General features: G+C 45.3%; 1 protein-coding gene across 1 annotated transcript in view; it reads left to right on the forward strand.

Annotated features, from left to right (window-relative positions):
• The window catches only part of fn1a (fibronectin 1a), a 73,024-nt gene that overhangs the window by 38,278 nt on the left and 14,511 nt on the right, over positions 1-20,235 (forward strand). Inside the window, exons 24-38 of the mRNA XM_036959452.1 lie at positions 126-317; positions 1,251-1,523; positions 5,766-5,957; positions 6,087-6,176; positions 6,296-6,562; positions 6,960-7,085; positions 7,579-7,743; positions 9,975-10,130; positions 11,123-11,236; positions 11,354-11,623; positions 11,960-12,150; positions 16,284-16,371; positions 16,629-16,808; positions 17,451-17,540; positions 19,210-19,401. Coding sequence (XP_036815347.1) covers positions 126-317; positions 1,251-1,523; positions 5,766-5,957; positions 6,087-6,176; positions 6,296-6,562; positions 6,960-7,085; positions 7,579-7,743; positions 9,975-10,130; positions 11,123-11,236; positions 11,354-11,623; positions 11,960-12,150; positions 16,284-16,371; positions 16,629-16,808; positions 17,451-17,540; positions 19,210-19,401 — 2,586 coding nt within the window. The remainder of the gene's footprint in view (positions 1-125; positions 318-1,250; positions 1,524-5,765; positions 5,958-6,086; positions 6,177-6,295; positions 6,563-6,959; positions 7,086-7,578; positions 7,744-9,974; positions 10,131-11,122; positions 11,237-11,353; positions 11,624-11,959; positions 12,151-16,283; positions 16,372-16,628; positions 16,809-17,450; positions 17,541-19,209; positions 19,402-20,235) is intronic.

Below are 20,235 nucleotides of genomic sequence, written 5' to 3' on the forward strand. Positions count from 1 at the left end.
ATTACAGAGACTATATGTCCAGATTTAAATGTCCAGACAGAGTACTTAAATGTCTTATTTTCACATCATCTGTCCAGTTCATATCCACTGTCCATTCTCACATTTTATCCATGCCATCCAATCAGACATCACCGGCTACAGAGTGACATGCACACCAACCAACGGGCAGCGAGGAAACAGCCTGGAGGAGTTTGTGAAGGCGGGTGAGACTTCGTGCACGCTGGAGAACCTCAGCCCTGGCGTGGAGTACAACGTCAGCGTCTTCACCGTCAAAGACCACGTGGAGAGCGTTCCTGTCTCCGACACCGTTACTCAAGGTGGGTGTGGATGTGGCCTAATGTCAGGGGTACGATACTTATTTTCCACCATAATTTGCAAACAAATTGATTAAAAATCCTACAATGTGATTTTCTGGATTTTTTTGTTCTCATTTTGTCTGTCATAGTTGAAGTGTACCTATGATGAAAATTACAGGCCTCTCTCATCTTTTTAAGTGGGAGAACTTGCACAATTGGTGGCTGACTAAATACTTTTTTGCCCCACTGTATACATATGTCCGTTACATAAGACATTGCTCGTATTAACTCGCCCAGTGGGCAGAGCTGGTTGAAACGACTTCATTACAACCAAAATAGCATGCAGCTGTTTAGTGATTCTACAGTCTCTGCTTGTCCTGTATTTTGGCCAGTATCCCTGTTCCTACACCATTAGAACCCTTTCTTTCTATCTAGAACCTAAAAGGGTTCTCCTATGCGGAACAGACACAGAACCATTTCGGACCCCCCCCCCCCCCCCACCCTCTTTGTTTTCTAAGAGTGGACTGTAGCTAATACCAGCAATGTTACACTCCATTTTGTTTTTAGATCTTTTTTTCAAATGGTAGTAGCTGACTATTTTGAATAATTTATGGTATTCTGTCTTTTTGGGTGAGCTATGGGTATGGATTTAATCATTAATTGATGTCAGTTGAAGATTTTGCGCATGAAGGTGAGGTTCGAATACCATTAATGTGTGATATGATAAACATAACCATGGTGGGCACCACATCCATACCACCCTGAGCTGGTAACCCATGTCATTGATACTCATTCATTCCAAGCCTATAGATGTTTTAATAATGCCTTGCTCAATAACATTTGCTTGTTTCGGTCTGTCCTGCGTCTGTCTCTGTCCTGTGTCTGTCTCTGTGCTGGCCGGGCCGGCCTCTCCGATCCCTCCCTTCCTTCCCTCCCTCTCTAACCCACTACTAGACGTGCCCCAGCTAACAGACCTCAACTTCGTCGACGTCACCGACACGACTATCGGCCTGAAGTGGAACCCACTGAACTACACGGCGGTCACCGGCTACCGTATCACGGTAATGGCAGCCGGGGAGAGCGTGCCCATATTCGAGGACATGGTGGAGTCCACCACCGGATACTACACCGTGTACGGACTGGAGCCCGGCATCGACTATGACATCTCAGTCATCACCGTGACAGAGAGTGGAGAGAGCGAGCCTACCACACTCACGCAACAAACTGGTAATAATTATAAATGGATAGGAAATTTGCATGGACTGAAAGATGGTTGTGAATTTATTAACACTTTGCCTCCTGGATTGGAGGAGTTCAGGGGAGGGCTCCCATTCCTATTGGTTTATATGTAGTGTGTGTGTATTGGTAGTTTTAAATGACGTTGCCATTATTACTGTGATTGCATGTAGTCACACGTCCTGTTTCTGCTTCTCCGTTTGTCTCATAAATCTGTTTTACGTCTGGCTGATGGAAACATCTCAGCACTGAACCACGTAGTAGGGCAGGGATCCGTAAACGGAATTACAAATCAGTTGTAGACTGCAAACTAACTGCAATAATCCACATCCGATATATAATATTTAATTTGTCAGATGCGCCGAATACAACGGGTTTAGACCTTACTGTGAAATACTTACGAGCCCAATGCAGAGTCAAAAAAAAAACAGTTATTAAGAAATGTGCAAAATACATTAAAGGGAAAATAGTAACAATAAATAACAATAACAATGCTATATACAGGGTTACCAGGAAGTAATGAGGCTATATACAGGGTTACCGGGAAGTAATGAGGCTATATACAGGGTTACCGGGAAGTAATGAGGCTATATACAGGGTTACCAGGAAGTAATGAGGCTATATACAGGGTTACCGGGAAGTAATGAGGCTATATACAGTGTTACCAGGAAGTAATGAGGCTATATACAGGGTTACCGGGAAGTAATGAGGCTATATACAGTGTTACCAGGAAGTAATGAGGCTATATACAGGGTTACCGGGAAGTAATGAGGCTATATACAGGGTTACCAGGAAGTAAGGAGGCTATATACAGTGTTACCAGGAAGTAATGAGGCTATATACAGGGTTACCGGGAAGTAATGAGGCTATATACAGGGTTACCGGGAAGTAATGACGCTATATACAGGGTTACCAGGAAGTAATGAGGCTATATACAGTGTTACCAGGAAGTAATGAGGCTATATACAGGGTTACCGGGAAGTAATGAGGCTATATACAGGGTTACCGGGAAGTAATGAGGCTATATACATGGTTACCGGGAAGTAATGAGGCTATATACAGGGTTACCGGGAAGTAATGAGGCTATATACAGGGTTACCAGGAAGTAATGAGGCTATATACATGGTTACTAGGAAGTAATGAGGCTATATACAGGGTTACCGGGAAGTAATGAGGCTATATACAGGTTTACCAGGAAGTAATGAGGCTATATACAGGTTTACCAGGAAGTAATGAGGCTATATACAGGTTTACCAGGAAGTAATGAGGCTATATACAGGTTTACCAGGAAGTAATGAGGCTATATACAGGGTTACCAGGAAGTAATGAGGCTATATACAGGTTTACCAGGAAGTAATGAGGCTATATACAGGGTTACCGGGAAGTAATGAGGCTATATACAGGGTTACCAGGAAGTAATGAGGCTATATACAGGGTTACCTGGAAGTAATGAGGCTATATACAGGGTTACCGGGAAGTAATGAGGCTATATACAGGGTTACCGGGAAGTAATGAGGCTATATACAGGGTTACCGGGAAGTAATGAGGCTATATACAGGGTTACCGGGAAGTAATGAGGCTATATACAGGGTTACCAGGAAGTAATGAGGCTATATACAGGGTTACCGGGAAGTAATGAGGCTATATACAGGGTTACCGGGAAGTAATGAGGCTATATACAGGGTTACCGGGAAGTAATGAGGCTATATACAGGGTTACCGGGAAGTAATGAGGCTATATACAGGGTTACCGGGAAGTAATGAGGCTATATACAGGGTTACCGGGAAGTAATGAGGCTATATACAGGGTTACCGGGAAGTAATGAGGCTATATACAGGGTTACCGGGAAGTAATGAGGCTATATACAGGGTTACCGGGAAGTAATGAGGCTATATACAGGGTTACCGGGAAGTAATGAGGCTATATACAGGGTTACCGGGAAGTAATGAGGCTATATACAGGGTTACCGGGAAGTAATGAGGCTATATACAGGGTTACCGGGAAGTAATGAGGCTATATACAGGGTTACCGGGAAGTAATGAGGCTATATACAGGGTTACCAGGAAGTAATGAGGCTATATACAGGGTTACCAGGAAGTAATGAGGCTATATACAGGGTTACCGGGAAGTAATGAGGCTATATACAGGGTTACCAGGAAGTAATGAGTCTATATACAGGGTTACCAGGAAGTAATGAGTCTATATACAGGGTTACCAGGAAGTAATGAGGCTATATACAGGGTTACCGGGAAGTAATGAGGCTATATACAGGGTTACCGGGAAGTAATTAGGCTATATACAGGGTTACCAGGAAGTAATGAGGCTATATACATGGTTACCGGGAAGTAATGAGGCTATATACAGGGTTACCGGGAAGTAATGAGGCTATATACAGGGTTACCGGGAAGTAATGAGGCTATATACAGGGTTACCGGGAAGTAATGAGGCTATATACAGGGTTACCGGGAAGTAATGAGGCTATATACAGGGTTACCGGGAAGTAATGAGGCTATATACAGGGTTACCAGGAAGTAATTAGGCTATATACAGGGTTACCAGGAAGTAATGAGTCTATATACAGGGTTACCAGGAAGTAATGAGGCCATATACTGTACATGGTTACCAGGAAGTAATGAGGCTATATACAGGGTTACCAGGAAGTAATGAGGCTATATACAGGGTTACCAGGAAGTAATTAGGCTATATACTGGGTTACCAGGAAGTAATGAGTCTATATACAGGGTTACCAGGAAGTAATGAGGCTATATACATGGTTACCAGGAAGTAATGAGGCCATATACTGTACATGGTTACCAGGAAGTAATGAGGCTATATAAAGGGTTACCAGGAAGTAATGAGGCTATATACAGGTTTACCAGGAAGTAATGAGGCTATATACAGGGTTACCGGTACTGAGTCAATGTACAGGTTAGTGGAGGTAATTGAGGTAATATGTAGATAGGGGTGTAAAGTGACTATGCATAGATAATAATCAGAGTAGCAGCTGTGTATGTGAAGACTGAAGGAGCGTCAGTGTAGTATGTGTGGTTGGAGTCTAGTGAGCGTACAGCGTTCAGGACAACTGGGAACTCTGGGGGAGCGGGGGTGGCACTTGTAGCTGACTTCCTGGTGTTTTTTTACAGTAGAATATCCTTTGCATCCGACTCATTTTAAAGGAAAAATCCTTGTCCAGTTCGAGGTGAGTGATGTTCAGAAGCTGTTTTCCGTTATGGCACAATTGGTCAAGAGCTCGTTTTTAAAATTACGGCCGTTTTATAGATCATCGTATTTCTAACATTTGACTAAAACACAATCGTTTCAAACCTTGCTTACATTTTGTACACAATCACGTGTCTGTCTATTATATGTTGGAATACTTGGGAACAAATTTCTAAAATAATGCCCTGCATAAAATCACTTGTAGCTGATTTCCTGGTGTTTTTTTTTTTTACAGTCTTAATTCCCAACAATGGAAAAAGTAAAATAAATGTTTTTTTGTTGTTACTATTCGTTATGGCCCACGTTTAGTAGGGCTTTAATCTCCCTCTAGCTGTGTGTGTTTTTATGAAGCTGTTCGGGACCATATGGTTTTAGTTTGCCCCAACCTACTGTTTCTACATCTGAATTCTTCAACACTGGCTGGAGCTCATTGTGACTCCCACTTGGTCTCCTAAACGTAGTTTATTCCCTCGTTTTATACAACGATGTCGTAAAACTGTAGAGATTCAAACATATTGTTTCCTTCAACATATCTCGATTTCAGATGGTCTTAACACCTCCGATATAACCGCGTCCTGAATTTCCTACCGTCAAAGTGTACACTTGCACACTCCCTGTCGTTGGATTTTAACACATTGGATTAGTTAAGGCTGGAGCGAGTTTCTACCGTTGGAAGAAAACCCATGACCAGGAGAGTGAGAGAAGGGTTTGAGCAGCAGGTAGCCAGGCGGTTAGAGTGTTGAGCCAGTAATTGAAAGGTTGCTAGTTTTGAATCCAGGAACTGACAAAAAAAATTGCTGGGCACTTAACCTCCAGCGTCTGCGTTGACCTTGGCCGTGACCTCACGGGTGTCTCAAGGGGAGGAAAAAAAAAGTATTATAAAAAAATTTAAAAAACACCTTGCCAATTCGCACATGAAATAGAACACAAATAAACACCTACCAAAAGAGTGGAGAATTGGGGATACAACTCCTCTCTCTGACTTTAATACCTGATATCTCTCCGCTACCCCAGCCGTTCCTGCCCCTACTAACCTGGATTTCCCCGAGGTGGGTCCTGACAGTATGCGGGTGACCTGGACAGCTCCTGTGGTTCCTAACCCCGCTGACATCAGCAGCTTCGTTATTCGCTACCACCCCATCGACGACGAGGATGACATCACAGAAAGCAGCGTCGGAAGGAACGCCGACACCGTGGTTCTTAAGAGTAAGACGCGCGCACACACACACACACACACACACACTCACTCTCACACACACACAGTCCTAATGACGGTTAATAGTGTTGTACTTCTTGTCACTCACTGACTGATGCTGTTCGTCCCTGTTTCTCTAGATCTGATTTCCAACACAGAGTACCTGGTCAGTGTGGTGTGTGTCTATGAAACGAGGGAGAGCTCCCCTCTGGTCGGCACCCACAAAACAAGTGAGTTTCACTTGATTGATTGATTGACTGATTGTGTTTTGGTTATCCTTTTGTTTTGTCAATGTTTCCTAAATGATTCCTAAATTACTCCGGACTGACTTTTTTTTCTCTCCCCTCAGCTCTGGATTCCCCCAGCGGTCTGCGGTTCTCGGAAGTCCTGACCAACTCCTTCACGGTGCACTGGCAGGCCCCCAACGCCATCATCACTGGCTACCGGATTCGTTACCAGATGACCAGCGGCGGACGGGCCAAGGACGAGAGGCTGCCGCCATCCAGGAACCACTTCACCCTGACCGGGCTGACCCCCGAGACGGAATACATTGTCAACATCTATGCTGTCAGCGGCCAGCAGGACAGCAAGCCGCTCACCGGCAAACAGAAAACCAGTATGACCTCATCTTAACTTTTAACACGTTCTTTTAGTTTGCCTTGATTCATTGCTTTCTTCCTTTCAGCCAGTCCCAATTCACTACCCCTACGATAAGACCCGTTGACTTTTCACACATCTCCTGAATCCCAAAATCACACCCTAGCCCCTACTCCCAAGGCACATGTTGATCTTAGAGGGTTGGATAGGTGTTAACCAATATGGTGGTAGCTCCAACTGGCCCTCTGATAGACCAGGAGAAATAGTTGCCATTGTTGCTAACACCAATCCAATCCTCTCAGCTCTTCACAAAAACCCAGTTTTCCTTTTTAATTTACTTCCGTTGAATGTTTCTGTCAGAACAAGAGATTAATTCTCACCGTCTGTCTCTGCTTCCTTCCCCTTGTGTCCTCTAGTCTCTGACGCTCCTACTGACCTGGAGGTCGTGTCCTCCTCTCCCACCAGCGTCACAGTCCGCTGGGACGCCCCCTCTGTTACCGTGAGGTACTACAGGATCACCCATGGAGAGTCAGGCCTGTCCGGTACGTTAACTAGCCTAGCCTTTACTAACCTAGCCTTAAGTAGCCTGTTACCATGAGGTACTACACGATCACCCCATTGAGAGTCAGGTCTGTCCGGTACGTTAACTAGCCTAGCCTTTACTAACCTAGCCTTAAGTAGCCTGTTACCATGAGGTACTACACGATCACCCCTGGAGAGTCAGGTCTGTCCGGTACGTTAACTAGCCTAGCCTTTACTAACCTAGCCTTAAGTAGCCTGTTACCGTGAGGTACTACACAATCACCCCTGGAGAGTCAGGTCTGTCCGGTACGTTAACTAGCCTTTACTAGCCTAGCCTTCAGTAGCCTGTTACCGTGAGGTACTACACGATCACCCCTGGAGAGTCAGCTCTCTTTACTATGATCGCCCACATAGAGTGGAGTGAACTTTTATCTTTTGCTTTTTCACAATATAAATCTTGTCTTCATCAGTAGCATATTAGCATTGTTTGCTGTTACCCCTCCCAACCCTCAGGTGGCCACAGCACCCCTAAAGAGTTCACTGTGCCTGGTTCCCAGTCTACTGCCACCATCCAGAACCTGAGGCCTGGTACTGACTACACCATCACAGTCTACGCTGTGACCGGCAGAGGGGACAGCCCAGCCTCCAGCACACCCATTTATGTCACCCACAAGACAGGTACACACACACACACACACACACACACCTAAATTCATTCTACGGCAGGCCTCTCCATCCCTGTTCCTGGAGAGGTACTGTCCTGTAGGTTCTCACTCCAACCCTAATTTAGCACTCCTGATTCTAATAATTAGCTGGTTAGTTACAACTGGGGTTGAAGCGAAAACCCACAGGAGTGTATCTCTCCGGGAACAGGGTTGAAGCGAAAACCCACAGGAGGGTATCTCTCTGGGAACAGGGTTGGAGTTCAAACCTACAGGAGGGTTTCTCTCCAGGAACAGGGTTGGAGTTAAAACCTAGAGGGGGGTTCCTCTCCGGGAACAGGGTTGGAGTTAAAACCTACAGGAGGGTATCTCTCCAGGAACAGGGTTGGAGTTAAAACCTAGAGGAGGGTTTCTCTCCAGGAACAGGGTTGGAGTTAAAACCTAGAGGAGGGTAGCTCTCCAGGAACAGGGTTGGAGTTAAAACCTAGAGGAGGGTATCTCTCCAGGAACAGGGTTGGAGTTAAAACCTAGAGGAGGGTATCTCCAGGAACAGGGTTGGAGTTAAAACCTAGAGGAGGGTATCTGTCCAGGAACAGGGTTGGAGTTAAAACCTAGAGGAGGGTATCTCCAGGAACAGGGTTGGAGAGGCCTGCTCTAGGGAGGTTTTTTCCTTGCCACTGAGCTGCTCTCTTGCTCTTTGCGGTCTAGACCTGGTTAGTGTAAGTATAAAACATTTTATGACAACTGTTGCTGTTAAAAGAGTGATTGATCAAGATAAGACCATTTTACCCTGTCCTGTCTTGATAGTATACTGAAAGTATACTTGGGCAGCAGGTAGCCTAGTGGTTAGAGTGTAGAGGTGGCAGGTAGCCTAGTGGTTAGAGTGTAGGGGAGGCAGGTAGCCTAGTGGTTAGAGTGTAGAGGAGGCAGGTAACCTAGTGGTTAGAGTGTAGAGGAGGCAGGTAGCCTAGTGGTTAGAATGTTGGGGCGGTAGGTAACCTAGTGGTTAGAGTGTAGGGGCGGCAGGTAGCCTAGTGGTTAGAGTGTAGGGGCGGCAGGTAGCCTAGTGGTTAGAGTGTAGGGGAGGAAGGTAGCCTAGTGGTTAGAGCGTTTGGCCAGAGACTGAAAGGTTGCTAGATCGAATCCCCGAGCTGACAAGGTACAAATCTGTCGTTCTGCCCCTGAACATTGTTCCTAGGCGTCATTGTAAATAAGAATTTGTTCTTAACTGACTTGCCTAGTTAAATAAAGGTTAAATAAACATAAATACTTCTGCTGTGCCTTCAGCAGGTTGTGACTCTCCTCGTCTCTGGCTGTAGATATTGACTCTCCTCTTCTCTGGCTGTAGATATTGACTCTCCTCTTCTCTGGCTGTAGATATTGACTCTCCTCTTCTCTGGCTGTAGATAGTGACTCTCCTCTTCTCTGGCTGTAGATATTGACTCTCCTCTTCTCTGGCTGTAGATATTGACTCTCCTCTTCTCTGGCTGTAGATATTGACTCTCCTCTTCTCTGGCTGTAGATAGTGACTCTCCTCGTCTCTGGCTGTAGATATTGACTCTCCTCGTCTCTGGCTGTAGATATTGACTCTCCTCGTCTCTGGCTGTAGATATTGACTCTCCTCGTCTCTGGCTGTAGATATTGACCCTCCTCTTCTCTGGCTGTAGATATTGACCCTCCTCTTCTCTGGCTGTAGATATTGACCCTCCTCTTCTCTGGCTGTAGATATTGACCCTCCTCTTCTCTGGCTGTAGATATTGACTCTCCTCTTCTCTGGCTGTAGATAGTGACTCTCCTCTTCTCTGGCTGTAGATATTGACTCTCCTCGTCTCTGGCTGTAGATATTGACCCTCCTCGTCTCTGGCTGTAGATATTGACTCTCCACTTCTCTGGCTGAAGATATTGATTCTCATCTTCTCTGGCTGTAGATAGTGACTCTCCTCTTCTCTGGCTGTAGATATTGACCCTCCTCGTCTCTGGCTGTAGATAGTGACTCTCCTCTTCTCTGGCTGTAGATAGTGACTCTCCTCTTCTCTGGCTGTAGATAGTGACTCTCCTCTTCTCTGGCTGTAGATATTGACTCTCCTCTTCTCTGGCTGTAGATAGTGACTCTCCTCTTCTCTGGCTGTAGATAGTGACTCTCCTCTTCTCTGGCTGTAGATAGTGACTCTCCTCTTCTCTGGCTGTAGATAGTGACTCTCCTCTTCTCTGGCTGTAGATATTGACTCTCCTCTTCTCTGGCTGTAGATATTGACTCTCCTTTGGAGATGAAGGTGACCGACGTTAAGGACAGCACCATCACCGTGAGGTGGTCCCCGGCCCAGGGGCCCGTCCAGGGGTACAGGATCACTGGGGTCCCCAAGAACGGACAGGGTCCCTCCTTCTCTGAGACTGTGGCTCCAGGTAAGGTCATGTCGCTCAGTTAAAGTCATGTTGCTCCAGGTAAGGTCATGTCGCTCCAGGTAAGGTCATGTCGCTCCAGGTAAGGTCATGTCGCGTTGGGCCAGTATCCAAAAGGTTGCTAGATCGAATCCCTGAGCTGACAAGGTAAAAATCTGTTGTTCTGCCCCTGAACAAGGTAAGTAACCCACTGTTCCCCAGTAGGCTGTCATTATGAATAAGAATTTGTTCTTATCTGACTTGCCTAGTGAAATAAAGGTTAAATACAATAATAATCTGTCCCTGGTGGTGTTGTTGTTAATGCCTGTATCTGTCCCTGGTGTTGTTGTTAACCCTGTATCTGTCCCTGGTGGTGGTGTTAATGCCTGTATCTGTCCCTGGTGTTGTTGTTGTTAATGCCTGTATCTGTCCCTGGTGTTGTTGCTGTTGCTGTTGTTGTTAATGCCTGTATCTGTCCCTGGTGGTGTTGTTGTTAATGCCTGTATATGTCCCTAGTGGTGGTGTTGTTGTTAATGCCTGTATCTGTCCCTGGTGTTGTTGTTGTTAATGCCTGTATCTGTCCCTGGTGTTGTTGTTAACCCTGTGTCTGTCCCTGGTGGTGTTGTTGTTAATGCCTGTATCTGTCCCTGGTGGTGGTGTTGTTGTTAATGCCTGTATCTGTCCCTGGTGGTGTTGTTGTTAATGCCTGTATCTGTCCCTGGTGTTGTTGCTGTTGCTGTTGTTGTTAATGCCTGTATCTGTCCCTGGTGGTGTTGTTGTTAATGCCTGTATCTGTCCCTGGTGTTGTTGCTGTTGCTGTTGTTGTTAATGCCTGTATCTGTCCCTGGTGGTGTTGTTGTTAATGCCTGTATCTGTCCCTGGTGTTGTTGCTGTTGCTGTTGTTGTTAATGCCTGTATCTGTCCCTGGTGGTGTTGTTGTTAATGCCTGTATCTGTCCCTGGTGTTGTTGCTGTTGCTGTTGTTGTTAATGCCTGTATCTGTCCCTGGTGTTTTAGATCAGACTGAGATGACCTTCTCTGGCCTGCAGCCCACGGTAGAGTACATCCTCAGTGTGTATGCTCTGGGACAGGACGGAGAGAGCCCTCCCCTGGTTGAGACGGCTGTCACTGGTGCGTGTTCCAGGGTCGTTGCTCTACATATTACAGTGTGCTGTCCTCCTTTCCTGTTTGCGTGCAGAGAGCTCGCCTGACCCTTGACCCTGTTCGACCTCTCCTCCCTCCCTGCAGCGGTGGGTCGCCCCACAGACCTGACCTTCTCTAACGTTGACTCTACCTCCATGACCATTTCCTGGGACTCGCCCGACGGCCGGGTGACGTCGTACCGCGTCCTGTACGCCAGCCCCGAAGAGGGCGAGAGGGAGATGCGCCCTGCACCCCGCGGAGACGATGAATCGGCAACGATCCACGGCCTGCGACCCGGAAGTGAATATACTGTGAAGGTCATCGCCATGTACGACCGTACACCTAGTCCTCCACTGGTGGGCGTTCAGGCCACAGGTAGCTAGCTATAAACCGGACAAATACAAACCCTTAAACACAATGGTCAGTTTGAGTAAAGTGAGGCATTGAATCAATAATCTTGAACATTCAATTAGTAGTTAATTATACTTTTGACAGTAGTTTGGATGCAAGGTGATTTAAAAAAAAAAGTTTATCTCTCCTATATCAGTGATTCTGAACAGTGAGACTAATGTAGCGGATGTTGATTTTAAACATGCACACTCTTTTGAGTATCGTGGAAAGCAGCCTATCCAAACAGGATAATAACTTTCTCTCACGCACTCTCTCTCTCTCTCTCTCGTCTCCCGCTTCTGTTTCTTTCTCTCCCTCTAGCCATCCCTGCCCCCACCAACCTTGAATTTTCCCAGATCACCTCCTCCTCCTTCACCATCAAATGGCGCACCATGCCCAATGCCCGTCTGACCGGGTACCGGGTGGTCGTCAACCCCAAGAACAAGAGCGGTCCCACCAAGGAGATGAATGTTGCTCCTGACACCACACAGGTCCACGTGCCGGGACTCATGGTAATTATAAAGACTCATGCATGCTTATAACCAGTTCTAAAGCATTATACCTGCAGACAATACGTAACTACTTGGGGTGACCACACCAAATTCACATAGAAATGTGAGTTATAGATCTGTCGTTCTCATTGAACGTAAGTCTAAGACGCGGTAGATCTGTTCTATGTGCTCTATTTCCATGCTTCTTATGCTTAAGTTACATTTTTGTGTCTTTACTTTCAGTTTTGTACACCAGCTGAAAATACAATATTTTTCTTTATTGAAAATATATTTCACAGCGGTTTAGATGGTACAATAATTCTCTACACCTGTGGTATTCAACTCTTACTCTATGAGGACTAGAGCCTGCTGTTTTTTTTTCTACCTGATAATTAATTGCACTCACCTGGTGTCCCAGGTCTAAATCAGTCCCTGATTAGAGGGGAATCACCCACCTGGTGTCCCAGGTCTATATCTGTCCCTGATTAGAGGGGAATCTCCGCCTGGTGTCCCAGGTCTATATCAGTCCCTGATTAGAGGGGAATCTCCGCCTGGTGTCCCAGGTCTAAATCAGTCCCTGATTAGAGGGGAATCAACCACCTGTGTCCTGTCTAAATCAGTCCCCGATTAGAGGGGAACGCAGGGGTACTGTCTTCGAGTTGGGTTTGAGGGCTCTACATTGTGCATTGCGTTTTTTGTCACATAAACCGATAAGGTGAACTTTTAGAATTATATCAACCAGGAAATGGCTGAGTGATTTCTGCATACTGCAAGTATAACCGTCTCATTTGAGACATTTCTAACCCACATCTGAACTGAGTCAAAGTCATTATGACATGATTATAAAGACACATTTTACCATGCATTATAACTGCATCGTAATGCATTATAGTGAAGTGTTACCAAAATCTACATGTGATTTATCCATAACTTTAGTGATGGATCATTTTTAAATGCTTGAGTTTTTTTAAATATATATATAAAAAAAAAAAATACTTTCCCGTTCGCTAAAAGTATTTTCGCCTGGAATCTTTTCTCCAGGTAGTCAACATTATTTCATATTTTGGGATTTCCAGGTATTTGTTTTATGACCCTCCTTCAATCGAATGTCGTGTCTGACTATCATTTAAATGTGAAGACTGTTATTTTATCTAATAAATGTAAACTTCAATTAACTAGGAAGTCGGGGCACCACGGGAAAATGTTTATATTCTCTATTTCCAGAATTGACTCTTCAGATATTGTCTTATCAAAACAGTCGCTTATTAATTAATTATTATTACCACATCAGTTCTCATTACTGAACGTCGCAAACCCTTGGATATCTGCACGAACCCTAGCCTCCATAATGAATCAGCGATATACAAATTGCCTTAATTATTTATTTACTAACTAAATAATCACAGAAATACATAACAAACAAACAGTAGATATTTGGGTTACTACATGATAAAAAATGTAAAAAGTCCGTAGCGGACGAAGCCGATATGACGGCTTGGTAGACAAAGGAAAGGGGTGGGGACTGAGAGAGCGGGAAAGACAACTTGGATTCACTACACACAGTTGATAATTATATTAATTGAAATGCTAATCCTTTGCACATGAACGGCCGCTCATTGTATATATGTATATATATTTGTTGTCTTCTCTGTTGGTATCGTCGGTCTGTCTGCTGGAGAGTCAGATCATCAGAGAGTCTCTGGTTAACTTCCCCAGAAGTCACAATGTCCTTCGTGGTCGTTAGCTTTCTCCGCGGCTCTGGACAGTGTCTGTTGTAATGGATACGTCAGGTGTACAGATGGTCGTTGCATAGGATAGATGCTTCTGCTGTTGTTGGTATTCTTGTACTAGACTTACGAAATTTCCAGGTGCAGACTAGTGATCGATAGTCTCAGAGTGGAACCATTTCCAGTGGTGTAGCCAACGGTCTGGTCTCCTGGGCTCCATATTTTCTGTTGTAATGGCCTATAGAGCTGTACTTCTTAACCATTTCACATGCAGAGTCAGCTCCATATTTTCTGGTCTGATGGTCTATAGAATTGTAGCCATTCCAACGTGGGGACTCCGTCCCGGCATTCTCTGACTTAATGTACATTCTGTAGGAAGTGGTTTTATACTCGGGGGGGGGGGGGGGGGGGGCTATTCCATGACGCCTGATGTTATGTCTGGCCTTATTGGGGGGCGTGGCCACTGACTAGTCAAAACTTTACATCTTAACAAGTATCTCGTTTAGAAAGCCAACATCACATTACATCTTCTCACAAATAGTTTCGTATTTACTCATTCATTTTATCCAACATCTAGATGTAAATCTGACAGCTGGGAAATGTCCACTTTAAGAGAGAGAGAGAGTTATGTACGTTTTCCTGTCCATCATGAGATCACCAACTGAAACTACTTTGACAAATATAAATATTGTTGAATTATTCAAATTTTTGCATTGTCCAAGTGTCTCTCTGTGTTCCACGGTTTTTTACATTCCATTCTCGAACACTACAGAGCATAGGGGCAATGTATTTTATGACCGACCATAAAACAGCAGACTTCCAGGCTCTCCCCCCTCTACGAGAGAGAGCACGCTGTAGAGGGGACCCACTGTAACCTGATCCTTCAGATCATCACAGGAGAGTCATGACACTAATGAGAGCTGTGGCTCCAGCTGTGGAGCTGGTCCCTCTCCCAATTGAAACCCTATTCCCTACATAGTGCACTACTTTTGACCAGGACCGATATAGCTCCGGTGAAATGTAGTGCACTATGTAGGGAATAGGGTCCCGTTCGGGGCACCACCCCAGGCCCTGTTGTGGGTCCTGTTTTGGGCTCCTCCCCGGGCCCTGATGTGGGTTTGAAACCAGTAGTCTGGTAGACTAGCGAAGCCACAGCCAGTCCACCAGCCTTGTCATTTCTAGTTGGCGAAGAATGCAACCACAGCCAATGACTTTGAAAGTGGAACTGACAGGATTTTATCAACATTAAATCTTATTCAAATCTGTTTATATACACCCCCAGGAAGACATTTAAAAAAAATAATAATAATTTTCTGACAAGGGAGCACTTACATATGGTAATTTTTAAAATGTTTTCATAAATTCATAGAATGTTTGTATAGTAAGGCAAATTCTATAGCATTATAGAGTGGCCGGGCGTTTAGATAATTTATTTGCAACTCTGTAGTAAATAAAACCTAATAAATAAAACCAAACATGTATTTTGTCCAGGATCAGAGTCTACACAGACCGGGCGCCACAGCCAATCAGGACTACAGTAGGGTCTATATGCAAATAGACCGCGTGACTTTTATATCGTTATAATTAATGCATTCGCCAAAAGCCACAAAATACACCTGAATGAATTGGCGCAGGGGTCTAAAAGCAGTGTATCTCAGTGCTGAGAGGCGTCACTACAGACCCTGGTTCGAATCCAGGCTGTATCGCAGGGGTCTAAAAGCAGTGTATCTCAGTGCTGAGAGGCGTCACCACAGACACCCTGGTTTTAATCCAGCCGGTCATAATTGGGAGTCCCGTAGGGCGGCGCACAGTTGGCCCAGCGTCGTCCGGGTTTGGCCGTGATTGTAAATAAGAATTTGTTCTTAACCGACCTGCCTAGTTAAATTAAAGGTTACATTTAAAAAACATTTTTTTTTACAAAAATATCACAGGAGTCCTCTTACATTTGAGAACTTCAGTCCTGTTGATCAAATAACCATAAGAAGGTCGGCTCTCTCTCCCTCAGTCGCCTTTACACATCAACATGATCAACAACTAATGCCAGCCGTCCCGTTAAATCTAACGAGGGAACATCAGATAAACCCTCAACCACTTGCAGATGTGCATAATACACTTCGACCTTAATCTACTATGCATGAGTCTCACTCAGTTTATTCTGTACTGTCTGTGTAGGTTTCCACTATGTATGAGTCTCACTCAGTTTATTCTGTACTGTCTGTGTAGGTTTCCACTATGCATGAGTCTCACTCAGTTTATTCTGTACTGTCTGTGTAGGTTTCCACTATGTATGAGTCTCACTCAGTTTATTCTGTACTGTCTGTGTATGTTTCCACTATGTATGAGTCTCACTCAGTTTATTCTGTACTGTCTGTGTAAGTTTCCACTATGTATGAGTCTCACTCAGTTTATTCTGTACTGTCTGTGTAGGTTTCCACTATGTATGAGGTGCACGTGTACGCCCTGAAGAACTCTCTGACGAGCCGCCCAGTTCAAGGAGAGGTCACAACTCTGGACAGTGAGTCTCTCTCGCTCCCACAGCCAACCGACAGTGATGATAGTAGAACATGGTCAAAATCCTCTTATTTACACATTATCTGTAATCTAATTTAATCTTTAATCCACAAAACAGATGTTTACAAATATAACAGACATTACAATTGTCACAAACATTACGATCTTTTAACAAAGGACAATGTTAGTTAATAAGACAAAGAAAATATATATATTTTTTTAAAACTGGTAGAAATCTGTTCTGCTCTCTTTGTGTTCTAGACATCAGTCCTCCGCGTCGCGTGCGTATCTCTGACGCAAAGGACTCCTCCATCACCCTGACCTGGAGATCCAAGACCGAGACCATCTCTGGCTTCCTGGTTGAGGCCACGCCCACCACCGGAGGCCGCACCCCCATCCAGAGGACCATCGCCCCTGATTCCCGCACCTACACCATCCAAGGTACCCCTCCTAAACCTTCACCATCCACGGTACCCCTCACATACCCCCCCTAAACCTTCACCATCCACGGTACCCCTCATATACCCCCCTAAACCTTCACCATCCACGGTACCCTTCCTATACCCCCCTAAATCTTCACATCCAAGGTACCCCTCCTATACCCAAACCCTAAACCTTCACCATCCAAGGTACCCTTCCGATTACCCCCCCCCCCCCCCCCATCCAAGGTACCCTTCCGATACCCTCCCTAAACCTTCGCCATCCAAGTTACCCCTCCCTAAATCCCCCCCTAAACCTTCACCATCCAAGGTACCCTTCCTATACCCCCATCCAAGGTACCCTTCCTATACCCTCCCAAAACCTTCACCATCCAAGGTACCCCTCCTATACCCTTCCTAAACCTTCATGGTACCCCCATGGTATCTAATGCTACCCCCCCCCCCCCAATACCTCCTACTCCATTGACCTCACCCTGCTGCAGTCAACATTCACTTCAGGGTCGTGTTCATTAGGACATGCAACATTTTTATAACGTCTTGCAACAGAAAATGGGCAGTTCTTATTGGACCAAGTCTTTTGGTGCCTAATGAACACGACCCAGACTCTATTGTAGATCAGATTCATCTGGACCGTTTTCCACAGGTCTTCAGCCTGGCTCTACCTACAAGATCAACATATACACTCTGAACGGCAATGGCCGCAGTGCTCCCTTCACCCTCACTGCCACCACAGGTATACTACCTACCTCTCCCTCTACACTATACACCACTGTCCCCTCTCCCTATACACTATATACTACCTACGTCTCTCTCTACACTATACGCTATATACTACCTACCTCTCTCTATACACTATACACTATATACTACCTACCTCTCTCTCTACACTATACACTACCTACATCTCTCCACTACCGTCCCCTCTCCCTCTACACTATACACTACCTACCTCTCTTATACACTACTGTCCCCTCTCCCTATACACTATATACTACCTACCGCTCTCTATATATACACTATATACTACCTACCTACTACCTATACTACCTCTCTCTCCACTACCGTCCCCTCTCCCTCTCTCTCCACTACCGTCCCCTCTCCCTCTCTCTCCACTACCGTCCCCTCTCCCTCTCTCTCCACTACCTCCCCCTCTCCACTACCCTCTCCACTACCTCTCCCTCTCTCTCCACTACCGTCCCCTCTCCCTCTCTCTCCACTACCTCCCCCTCTCCACTACCTCTCCCTCTCTCTCCACTACCGTCCCCTCTCCCACTTTCTCCACTACCGTCCCCTCTCCCTCTCTCTCCACTACCGTCCCCTCTCTCTCTCTCTACCAGTCCACATGTTATCATTAACGTCACTCTCAGGCCAAAACAGACAACTTGGTTCTCTAGGTTAGAGAGTATGTTCATCAAGGACCAGACTTCGTCGTTATATTGATATTCATCTTATTAAGTATACTGTTTAAAATATAAACGTAACATGCAACAATTTAAAAGATTTTACTGAGTTACACTTCATCTGAGGAAATGAGTCAATTGAAATAATAAATTCATTAGGCTCTAATCTATAATCTATGGATTTCATGACTGGAAATACAGATATGTTGGTCACAGATGCCTTCAAAAAAATATCACGGTATTTCTGTGCATTTAAATTGCAATTGTGTTCGTTGCTTATGCCTGCCCCATACCATGACCCCACTTGTCACCATGGGGGCACTCTGTTCCCAAAGTTGCCACCCCTCGCCCACACAACGCCATACACGTGGTCTACGATTGTGAGGCCTATTGGACGTACTGCCAAATGTTCTAAAATGACTTGAGGCGGCTTATGGTAGAGAAATTAACATTTAAATTCTCAGCTCTGGTAGACATTCCTGCAGTCAGCATGCCAATTGCATGCACCCTCAACTTTAAACATATGTGGCATTTTGTTGTGTGACAAAACTGCACATTTTAGTGGCCTTTAATTGTACCCCAGCACAAGGTGCACCTGTGTAATGATCATGCTGTTTAATCAGCTTGTTGATATGCCACACCTGTCAGGTGGATGGATTATCTTGGCAAAGGAGAAATGCTCACTACCAGGGATGTAAACACATTTTTGCAATTTAGCTTTTTTTAGAGAAACAAGCTTTTTTTTGCCTCGTAGAAAAATTCTGGAATGTTCTTATTTCATCTCATGAAACATGGGGCCAACACTTTGCACGTTGCGTTCATGTTTTTGTTTAGTTGCTTAAAGCTGTTTAAGTGTGTCAGTTCTATAATTACATTTATTAGGGTTATTTGACATGACATAAATCAACATTTCTTTTAATGTTTGCCAGATTTTAGCTGGTTCAGCCAGCGTCTTTTCAACTGTAGAATTGATTGTCTCCCTGTCTTGTTTCTCTCCTGCAGCTAAGCCTGTGGTGTCTCCCCCCACCAACATCCGGTTCACCTCTCTGACCCCTAGCAGCATCTCCTTTACCTGGGAGGGGTCCCGTAGTGCCGGGGTCACCGGGTATTACGTCACCTACGAGGAGGCGGGGGGCATCCCCCGGGAACTCACCCCGCGGCCCACCGCTTCCCGCAGCCAAGCCATCATCACTGGTAGGGCTCTCCTCCTCTTTTAGATCCCAAAAGGAAAACTTTAAGAATGGGAAGCGTAGAAATAGTGCACATAGAACCGATTCTACCGTTTATCAATGAGAATGACATATCTATAACTCATGTTTCTGTCAATTTGGTGCGGTCCGGCCCACATAGCTACATATCAATCAATCAAATTTATTTTATATAGCCCTTCGTACATCAGCTGATATCTCAAAGTGCTGTACAGAAACCCAGCCTAAAACCCCAAACAGCAAGCAATGCAGGTGTAGAAGCACGGTGGCTAGGAAAAACTCCCTGGAAAGGCCAAAACCTAGGAAGAAACCTAGAGAGGAACCAGGCTATGTGGGGTGGCCAGTCCTCTTCTGGCTGTGCCGGGTGGAGATAACAAAACATGGTCAAGATGTTCAAATGTTCATAAATGACCAGCATGGTCGAATAATAATAAGGCAGAATAGTTGAAACTGGAGCAGCAGCACAGTCAGGTGGACTGGGGACAGCAAGGAGTCATGTCAGGTATTCCTGGGGCATGGTCCTAGGGCTCAGGTCCTCCGAGAGAGAGAAAGAAAGAGAGAATTAGAGAGAGCATATGTGGGATGGCCAGTCCTCTTCTGGCTGTGCCGGGTGGAGATTATAACAGAACATGGCCAAGATGTTCAAATGTTCATAAATGATCAGCATGGTCGAATAATAATAAGGCAGAACAGTTGAAACTGGAGCAGCAGCACAGCCAGGTGGACTGGGGACAGCAAGGAGTCATCATGTCAGGTAGTCCTGGGGCATGGTCCTAGGGCTCAGGTCCTCCGAGAGAGAGAAAGAGAGAAGGAGAGAATT

The sequence above is a fragment of the Oncorhynchus mykiss genome, chromosome 22 (genome assembly GCF_013265735.2).
Source record: "Oncorhynchus mykiss isolate Arlee chromosome 22, USDA_OmykA_1.1, whole genome shotgun sequence".
NCBI classification, from domain to species: domain Eukaryota; kingdom Metazoa; phylum Chordata; class Actinopteri; order Salmoniformes; family Salmonidae; genus Oncorhynchus; species Oncorhynchus mykiss.